We start from the raw sequence: 10,291 nt of genomic DNA, 5'->3' as shown, positions 1-10,291 counted from the left end.
ACTAGTTCCTTTATATAAGTTATCTTTAAGATCTTTAATTCCTCCTTTAACGGTTGAGATTTCTTCCATCGTTTTTTCAGTGTTTGCTTGTATTAATTCTGTTATTTCCGACTTTAGTTTATTTCTAATTTCGCTCTCTTTGGTCTGATCTAGATTACAACTGTTTGTAATTTTCTTTATGTCACTGACGTCTTGTTTAATCTTTTTCAATTCTGTCATTGTTAACTCATTATGTAAATCTAGCATTTTACTAACTTCCTCTTTGGTAATAGTGTTTTCTATTTTAACTCTTGATTCCGAGTTTTCCCTAATTTCCTTTAAATTTTCTTCAGCAAGATAAATAATCTTTGTCATTTGTTCTATTAACACCTGAGATTGCTTCTAGTGTGACGTTTACATTTCTTTCTACAAGTTGCGTAATCTCTGTTTGTAAATTTTTATCTTTCTCCTTATCCTGTGTGTTATTCTCTATATTTTCTTTTATTTTATTTATTTCATTTTTAATCTCTTTAATTTCATTTAGTAAATTTTTATCTTTCTCCTTATCCTGTGTGTTATACTCTATATTTTCTTTTATTTTATTTATTTCATTTTTAATCTCTTTAATTTCATTTATTGTTCTTTCTGTTTGTTTTCCTATTAATTCAGCTATTTCTTCCTTAGTAATCGTTGGTGACTTTTCCCCCCCTATTTCATCTAGTTTGAAGTTTTCTCTCATTGTCTTTTCAGCAAGTTGAATTATTTTTGCCATTTGGTCAATCATAAAGTTTTTGTGTTCCCTTGTGGATAATTTCCCCCCGGGATTCTCTTTTATATGTTGTTTTACCTCTTCAACCATATCAAATGCTTGATCAGAAAATTCCTCAATGATTTTTTCTATTATTTCTGTCATTTTAACTTCTTTAGCGCTTAATTTAAGTTAAAACTAATTAAACTCTAAATAAAACTAATTTAGACCAATTAAATCCAATAAATCCGTTAGCAGCAACGACCGTTACAACAATCAACAATCTTGATGACGTCGTTGGAATTCCCCACGTCGGTTAACGTTCGTTATGAAGGAGGTCAATGACCTGTTATGCACAGTGTAAAAAGTTCTAAAATATATAAATTGCAATTCCACAAAAACTACTAGCCCAATCTACACAAAATTTTTCCCCCACTACAAGACAATAGTCCTCTCACTAACAACACCAAAAATTTTCAAAGATGGCCGTCTCTCGGCCCGATTGACTCCCCAGAAAAAAGTCAAAAATATTCTGTTCTATTGGTCCTATCTTTACCAAATTTTAATATTATACTCACAGTCAGTTTGCAGTTTAGATCCTGTATTCCAATCCGGTTAATCGATCAGTCCACTCCGGAAAAACGACTCTGAATAATGCGAAGTTTATCCTCCGATTGCCAAAAATCCGCTGGTCCAATCTTCTCAACTTTGGTATCATTCGAATCCACACAAAAAGCGTAATCCAACGGTATATGCCACTTAATGATATCTACATTATTTCCGAAGTTATCACAATTTATTCCAGAGCACACTTTAAACCAACTTGCACGCTCGGCGATTCGACGCCCTCTGTGTTTCTATAGACATCCAGAAATTGTTAATGGGCCGCACTCTTAGGTATAGCCCAGAAACAAGAAGAGGAAGGAAGAAGGAAAGTGTTGCGAAGGTCTAGGCGAAGGTGAAATTAAAGGAAGATAGGAAAGATAAAAGATAAGATGTTCATGGGATCCCGTCGCGACTGCACCGGGCCCCCGACGCAAGATTTATTGACCAAAATTAAAAAGTTACATACAGAATGTACAAATATATACAGGATACAGTAGTCTAAAGATACAACCATTCATGCTTGTAATGAGATGCATCTAGATAAACAATTTAAATACACGTGCTGAAAGAGCACAATCTTTGTGCTCGCGTGGCTAGTTGGTTACAGTTAGCCAAAGAACAATTTATATACCCGTACATATTCGTATCCCCCTGAAGAACCGTAGAAAAGACTACCTCTTGTAGCCATTTACGCTGGTCCTGTACTCAGTTCAATATGCCTATTTTTTTGGTAAAAACCTTAAAAGCCTTGTAGATATTCTTGTTATTAATTAGCTGATTTAATTTACATGGCCAGTTCTCGTTCTCCCTATAAACAGTTTCCTTTAGCTGCTTCCTTTGTGTGGAGTAATTTGGGCAATGGTAGATTATGTGTTCCGGAGAGTCAATTTCCTGGAGTGTACATTGGCATATACCATTTGTTTTATTTAAGAATCTTTTAAGATAATTATTAAAATTTCCATGCCCAGTTATCATTTGTGTAATCATGAAGTTGGGAGCCAGGTGTTTATTTTTGTTTCGTGTTTGAACATCTGGAATAAATCCATGTGTTATCCTGCCAGTATTGCTCTCATTCCATCGCTTTTGCCATTTTTTCCAAATATTTTCTCTGATAATTCTTTTAAGCCATGATGTGGGGGTGTAGTTGAATATGGTATTATTTAGCCAGTAAGGGGCTGAGCGAGCCAAAAGGTCTGCTCTCTCGTTTCCCTTAATTTCAGCATGACCTTTTACCCAATTGAGATTTATTTGAATATTGTTCCTCAGGTATTTCAGTATTTCAAGAATTTCCGTAACAGCCGTTAGTTTAGTGTTCATCTTTTTAATTTGCATCAAGGCTACTCTGCTATCACTTAGAATTGTGATGTGTGTAATTTTATTCTTTTCCCAGTTTTCTTTGGTCCACATTAGCGCCCTGAGAATTGCAAGTGATTCGGCTTGGTTGGCCGTGCAATGACTCCCAAGTTTGTACCTTGCCTGATAAATGCTTTTATTGTTTTTTGTGACCACCACTGAACACCCCACTCCTGCGTCTGATTTTGATCCGTCCGTGTATATGCAGAACCCATTGGGTATTGTTCCATCATTGATATTTATGATATCTTCAATTGAGTAACTTGGGTGGTAAATAAATTTGTGCGGTTTCTTATCCAGGTTATATCTTTGAATGTGATTAGCTATACTTTTCGCTTCATCTCCAAAGTCAATGTTGGTCATGTTTTTATTAAAGTCCTCTGTATCCATGTTCCCTGTTGAGAGTTTGTGTTGCAGGTAGTGCCAGTACTTCTCAATTACAATCAGGTCTATTGGTATTAAGTTTGCAATTGTGAGAATGGCGTTGGTGGGGGCCGTCCTATAGGATTTCGTGATCATAATTGTTGACTTCCTTTGTGCGGAGAGTAATTTCCTTTGTATATGTATTTTCTTTGCAGAGTCGCCCCATATTTCACTTCCATAAGTTATCATGGGTTCGACAACCATAGTATAGAGTAGCCTGCAAGCTTTGCTGTCATATCCCCATTTGTTTCTTGCTATTGATGTTAAAGAATGGATGGTATTTACAGCCCTATCATATATGTAATGTACATGATTTTTCCAAGTCATTCTATTGTCCATTATAATTCCCAGGTATTTCATTTCCGTACTATTTTTTATTCTTTTATTATCTATTTTAAGAATTGGCGATTTTTGGAGCGGTGTATTTTTAGGGAACACTATACTTTGGCATTTTCCATAGTTAATTTTCAATTTCATGCGTTTGCTCCATTGTGAAATTTCTTTTAATATCTCGTTTGCTCTATATTGCAAAACTTCTTGGTTACTGTGGGTAATTGCCAAAATAGTATCGTCAGCGTAGCCTTGAATTTTGAAATTATAATCTTTAGGAATCTTATCTTGTAATTGCATTATGCTGTTATAAACGAGGTTCCACAGGAAGGGTCCGGATCTAGACCCCTGAGGACACCCCCTGTTGATTTTCTTTTGTAGGTAAGTTTTGTTGTTGTTAATGATGAGAATCTCTCTGTCGTTCAAGTAGTTCTCCACTAGCCTATAGATGTTACGGGGGCATTTAGTTCCCCTTAAAGCTTCAAGGATGTCGGGCCACCACGCATGATCGAATGCCCCTTTAAAGTCTATTGATATAACCAGGGTGTGTTCCCCTTTCCTCTTAGCTTTTTTAATGTACGTAACAAGAGAGTCCAAAGCGCTAACTGTGTTCCTCCCTTTACGGAAGCCATGCTGATTTTCATTTATACATTTTTTGCTTTCACAATGATATTCTAATCTGTTTACCATTAATCCATCTAAAATTTTCCCCATCACTGGCAGTAAAGAGATGGGACGGTAGTCTGATGGTTTTGATGGGTTAGCACTTTTTGGTATAAATTTTATCGAGGCTTTCTTCCACTCTATGGGAAAATAGCCCAATTCCAGACACTTATTATAAATTATGGTAAATATGACAGGTATGGCCTCATAAGCTTCCTTTGCCATTAATGGAGTAACAAAGTCCGGGCCAGGTGCTTTATTTAATTTAAGATTATGAAATTCTCTGTATATTTCATGGCTGGTAAAAAGATTGTCCTCCGGCCCAAGATTTTCCATGTTATTATTTTGGCGAGTTTGTTGATGTTGTTCATCTTCCTCCTGTATGTCATCCTCTGGGAATAATTCTCTAGTTATGCTTTCATAAGTTTCTTGAATTGTATTCTCCTCATTGTTAATATCATTTAGAAAGTTATCAGGGATCCTTGCTTGCTTATTCTTTTTTCTGGCTATGTAATAGGGAATTGACCATATGTGATCATTCGCCATGGCAGAGCAAAATTTTCGCCAGGATTCGGTCCTTGTCCTGTTTATATTTGTCTTGTAATTCCTAAATTGCTCCAGGTAATCCTGCTTATAATTCTCTTTTCTGTTAGGATCAGTTTCCTTCCTGTATTTCTTCCTAGCTTTCCTGAGTGCCCTTCGCTGTGCTGAGAGATCTGCCGTCCACCATGTGTTGGAGTGTTTGGTTGTTGTAACCGTGGTGGCGTAGTGGTATGCTGAATAAATGATTTCCTGTAAGTTAACCACTATTCCCTCGAGATCCATTGTGTTGTTTATGCTGACCATATTTTCGCTGTTCCAGTGATTCCTGATATAATCCTTATATTTATCCCAATTGGTTTTCTGCACAATCCTGTAATTCTTTTGTATCCCTGGCACCGTGATGTTGATGTCTATGTAGTTATGATCACTAGCCATATGTTCATCTAATGTGTTGCATTGGATGTTGAATCTTGTAAGATGTCTGTTGGCTAGACAGACATCCACCCAACTTTCGCCGGTAGTGGAAGAGTAAGTCGGGAGGGTGCTTGAGTTTAGTGATGTAAGATTTAGGCTGCTCATCAATTCGACCAATTCAGTTCCCCGTGGATCGTCGATTGGACTATGCCATATTGAAGACTTGGCATTGAAGTCTCCCATTATTAATATTGGTAGGTTTTTCAATTGTTGTACAGTTTTGTTAAGTTCTTCTAATGGTTCTGTTATTTCTTCATACGGGGAACAGTAGAACGAGATCATTACTATAGAAGTATTTTGTTGATTTACGATGATAGTCGTAAAGTTTTTGTTAGTGTGATTACTCAATTTCTGTGCATTGAGATTTTTATTTAATATTACAAATCCAGATTGCGGGTTTTCACTGTTATTGTTGTTGTTTATAACTTGTGATTTCCCATATAGTGCTATTTTCTTGTCGAAACAATATGGCTCCTGGATTGCCAAAATGTCTGCCTGGAAATTGTTAGCCATATACATTGATTCAGAGGTAGCAGCCTTACTGCACTGAACATTAATTTGTATTATCTTTAAATTGCCCTGTAGGTTAATGGTATGCTGAGTATTATTCTTGTATCCATTACTCCCCATAGTTTGTTAACTGTACTTTCTTTGTTTTTAACCTCTGTAATATTTCGCAGTGTTGGCTGAATGCGTTATGATTCGTTGGTATTTTACGGCTTGGTGGTTGATTCCTATTATATTTACAGCAATTTATACAGCATGGTGTGCTGTTTTTGTTATTACATTCTGTATGTTTGTGCGTTTTAGTGCAGTAACTGCACCTAGTGTCCTCTTGGCACTCATTAGCAAAATGATTAAACCCACAACAGCGGAAGCATCTGATGATCGGTATGTAATCATCTGCTTTAATGTTTGCCCATGATATCGAAAGGAACTGAGTATCAATTATTCTCTTTCTTATTTCTGGTGATACCGATATTACATAGTGTTTGCAGTTTTCTCTCACTTTACCTTTGCTGATTATCGTGCTAATTTTACAACTCTCCAAGAATTTCTCTTTATCTATCTTATCCCAAATATCATTTTGCTTGTAGATCGTTTCTATGATCTGTGATTCCTCCACCGACTGTGGCACATTCAGCAGAATCATCCGTGGTCGCCGTCCACCAGCCACGTGGCATTTGATCTTATTGTTTATAGTTGGGATTTGTTCAATGGCACTTTTTAATTTCTCCCCTTCTTTATTATTTTTTACCCGTATACATATGCCTCTTCTATTTACTCTTTTCACTCCCTTGACCCTTACTCCTATCTCCTGTGGCTTAACTTCTGTCATGATTTTCCCCTGTATTTCTTCTGTGTCTATGTTTTCGTCTGTTCCTTCTATATTTGGATATACCAGCACCGCAAAACTCCCTCCATCTCCTTCATTTTGTACCTTTGTATTTATAGCCTGTTTAATGGAGTTTGTCGTGTCACTTGTTATTGGTCTGCTACTCACTACCTGTGCATATGTTTTCTGGGTGGGGGATTTTTGAATGGTAGTTTCCCTTTTCTTTCCTATTGTTGTCTGTTGTCTCAACTCTTTTAACATACCATGCATCTGATTTAGCACTGCATACATCTTCATAGCTCTTTCACGGACCTCAGCTCTCTCATGTACCCTCACAGTGGAGTTTCTTGATTGAGGGCATAGTTCTATTATCCTGCCTAAACATATGCTGGCTTCATGAAGCATCTCCTCCTCTGTGTTCCATGTTTCCCATTCTTCTGTAGCTAAATATCCTCCTGGGGTTCCCGAATTTTGTATAGGAGACCCTCCATTCCTTTTATCTTGAATTTCCATTGAATCATCCATCCCAGTTATTCTAAATTAACAAAATCTATCCCCAAATCCAAAATAATAATTCTTAATACTAGAAGAAATGTATTTTGTAAGGAGGCACTGTGCCAAGCAATCCTGTACCTCTAATTAATAATTAGCTGCACAGAATGAGAGATAGCCTTAAAATTAATTTGTAAATCTAATTTTACAATAATTCTTAACTCTAGAATAATTATCTATTAAATTCACAATTAATAACAGATGTAAAGATGACTATCCCCATTTATAGTAAACAAATCCGTTGAACGCAGCTGTTGTTGAAGTTCGTTAGAAAAACCGTTAGCAGTAACGAGGTCAATGACCTTGCTTGTCCAGTGGAGAAATCACTTATAGTTTAAACTTGAAATAATTTAAAAACTATTGCTTCAATCGATGCCAAAGTTTGGAAGGTTATGTCATTTGTTGTCCTTTCGACGTTGCCGTCTTCAAAATTTTTGATTGAGCCTTCCCCGGCCCGATGGAGCCCGCAAATCTCCAAGACAAAAGGTCGAATAACTCCCCCAAAAATGGTCCTATCGAGGTGAAATTTTTACATAGTACTCACGGTTATTACTTCTATAATGAGCCGTCCTTGAATCCGGTAAATTGAGCTCTCCATTCCGGAAAAACGATCCCGAAGTTTGAACTTTTGACACCGATTCGTACGAAAACGGGTGGTCCTACCTCGCCGAAGTAGACGTCTTTCGACTCGGCTCGTCGTCCTCTTTCAGATGATACCAAAAACAGATCACTCGCACCAAAAATAATCCAAAAAACTCAGGTTGAACAGGAGCTGAAGTAACCCACTGCTACTCCAACTAGCGATCGGACGCCCTCTTGTTCTAATAGACATGAGTCATAAAGGAGGAGGCTGTCTTGCGACTTAGCCCTAGGCGAGGAAAGGATGGGGTGAAGAGGGAGATGGGGTGGGAAGGAAATGTGGGGAGAAGAGGGGTTGGGAGGGGGTAGTAGGAGTTGCGGGGGAAGCGGGGTGGAGTGATGGGAAGATGATATGGAAGAAGAAGATGGGTTAAGGATGGGATCTCATTAGGCGTCTTGCATCGGCATTTATTGAAAACAGACAGATACATAAAGCAGAGACCAATCCGGTTATGGTTACAATATAGATACCGGTGGCACAGAATACAAATACAAAACGGTTTTTGATTAACCGACTAGTTACATACAGTTTCAACAATTACATATTAGACAGAAAAATACATTGCAGAGGAACCACATTGTAGAGTGTCCAGTATCGGTGTTAGTGGCGTAGTAGCCCCAAAATCAGATAGATACGTAATTAACAGCGTTACATATAAGATACATAGATTAGGCCGAAAGAACAGGGTTTGCTTTGATTGCCTCGGTTGAGGCTAATACATGTAATGGAGGTGCAAAGACAGAAAAACCGATACATTCGCACATGATACAGTTAATAAGCAGAGTATGCCCCTCTGACGGTGGCACAGTCATGAAGCTAGTCCGGCGGTTTGTAGACAAAGATGCCACAATCTCTAATGAAGTTTTCAAAGTGGATGAAAAGGTCCTTCGTTGCACAAAAAAGCTCCCACGGTGGGGGCCAGTTCAAGCCGTTAGAGACACAATAGTCTATTAGTCTTCTCCTTTGTGCATCGTGGTTGCGGCATTCGGTGATTATATGATATATGTTGCCTGTGGTGAGACCATCACAGACGCAATGGTCGTCGTCCCTTTTTTTGATGCAGTGTAGGTAAGTTGGGATATTACCATGGCCTGTGAGCGCTTGAGTAAGGTGGTAGGAAGGGGTAAGGTAATTCATACTTTGGCGACTAGTGATGGAGGGCAGGAAGTCATAGGTTGTTCTCCCCGTAGAGGAGCTTGACCACTCATTCTGCCATTCAGTCATAATTCTGGAGGTCAGTTGTTTGTGGATGTATTTGAGGGGGAGCTTGCTGAAGGAGATAGTGATGTTATTATTTGCAGCTTTTTTGGCGAGGCCATCTGCTCTCTCGTTGCCGTGCACCCCCGCATGGCCAGGGACCCAGCCAAAGCTGACCATCCTGGACCTGTGAAGGTGCCGTGCCATATGATAAACTTTCACTCCTATGGCGGTTTGGCGTCTATTGTTCGTGATGTTCCTTAGTGTGTATCTACTGTCCGTGATGAATTTCATTGACCCTGGCATATACTTGATGTGTTTAATAACATAGGTGAGAGCTTGATTCATGGCCCAAAGCTCCGCCTGGTTGTTAGTACAGAAGGCCCCTAGCTTAAAATATTCCTCGTGCACAACTTCATTATTGTTGGCACGGTAGACGACAAATGCTGCCCCTGTGCCCTGGCTGTTGCTGGCTCCATCAGTAAAGATGTGCCAGTTATAGGTGGGGCCGTTAGGGTTGTCCCCGTTTTCGATGTTGATGCTGCAGTGTTCTGCTGGGTGAGAGGGGTTTCCCCCTTCATTAGCAAAAAGGTCAATGCCATTTTTAGCGATTTGATCATTCAGTTCAGGGTCCTCGGGGCAGAAATCACCCCCTTCCATGTTGTTACTATAACTTTCCACTTCCTTATTTTTCCAGTCTTTGTTTATTAGCTTCCAATGTCGGAACACCTCCCTAATCCTTAGGTGAATTGGGGTCAAGTTGGCAATGGTCAGTAGCCCGTCCGTGGGTGCCGTGCGGTACGCGCGGCATACCCGGATAGCGAAAGAGCGCTGTACAGAGAGCAGCTTTCTCTTATTGTGGACTATGTCCGCTCTGTCGCCCCATATCTGTGCTGCATACAGCAGTGCCGGCTCAATGGCCCCTTTATAGATTAGCCGGCAATGTTTGGAGCTAATGCCCCAAGAGTTCCTCGCAATATGATGAATCATGTTGGCTTTCTGGCTAACTTTTTTGCATAACTCCTCTATGTGATTTTTAAAACTCAAAGTGGGGTCGAGCAGGACACCCAAATATTTAAGGTGTGAAGTGATATTAATCTTGTTTTTATTTATGTACAAGCACAGGGGCCTCTGTAGTTGTCTCCGGTTTGACTTCTTAGTACAGACCAGGGCTTCACATTTTTTGTAATTGATCGGAAGGCAGTTTACCTCGCTCCATCTGTAGACTAGGTCCAATAGTTCGTTCCCTCTTCTTTGCAGGACGTCGCAGTTGTTTCTATAGACACGTGGGGGGGTGTGAGACGGGCCGCACTCGGAGATATAGCCCCGTAACTGGAAAGTGAAATAAGAAGAAAGTTTCGTCGAAGAATTTATAGAGAAGGTGAAGGTAAGTGTGATAGGATAGATAAAAGTGGGGTAGGACCATGAGCGCCTTGCATCGGCATTT

The 10,291-nt window shown here is 39.2% G+C and overlaps 2 protein-coding genes across 2 annotated transcripts; both read right to left on the bottom strand.

Moving 5' to 3' along the window:
- Window positions 1-1,676: 1,676 nt before the first annotated feature.
- LOC111634927 lies at window positions 1,677-2,940 on the bottom strand. The gene has a single exon (XM_023379762.1). It carries the CDS (start codon window positions 2,738-2,740, stop codon window positions 2,039-2,041), a length of 702 nt encoding a protein of 233 aa, XP_023235530.1. The 5' UTR covers window positions 2,741-2,940; the 3' UTR covers window positions 1,677-2,038.
- A 5,523-nt stretch (window positions 2,941-8,463) lies between these two features.
- LOC111634915 lies at window positions 8,464-9,834 on the bottom strand. Its single transcript, XM_023379750.1, has one exon. It carries the CDS (start codon window positions 9,832-9,834, stop codon window positions 8,464-8,466), a length of 1,371 nt encoding a protein of 456 aa, XP_023235518.1.
- Window positions 9,835-10,291: the final 457 nt, after the last annotated feature.

The sequence above is a fragment of the Centruroides sculpturatus genome, unplaced genomic scaffold, assembly GCF_000671375.1.
Source record: "Centruroides sculpturatus isolate CEXI.00-Female unplaced genomic scaffold, Cexi_2.0 scaffold885, whole genome shotgun sequence".
NCBI classification, from domain to species: Eukaryota; Metazoa; Arthropoda; class Arachnida; order Scorpiones; family Buthidae; genus Centruroides; species Centruroides sculpturatus.
The sequence above is the reverse complement of the archived record's forward strand: the minus strand, read 5'-3'. Positions and strand labels throughout refer to the sequence as shown.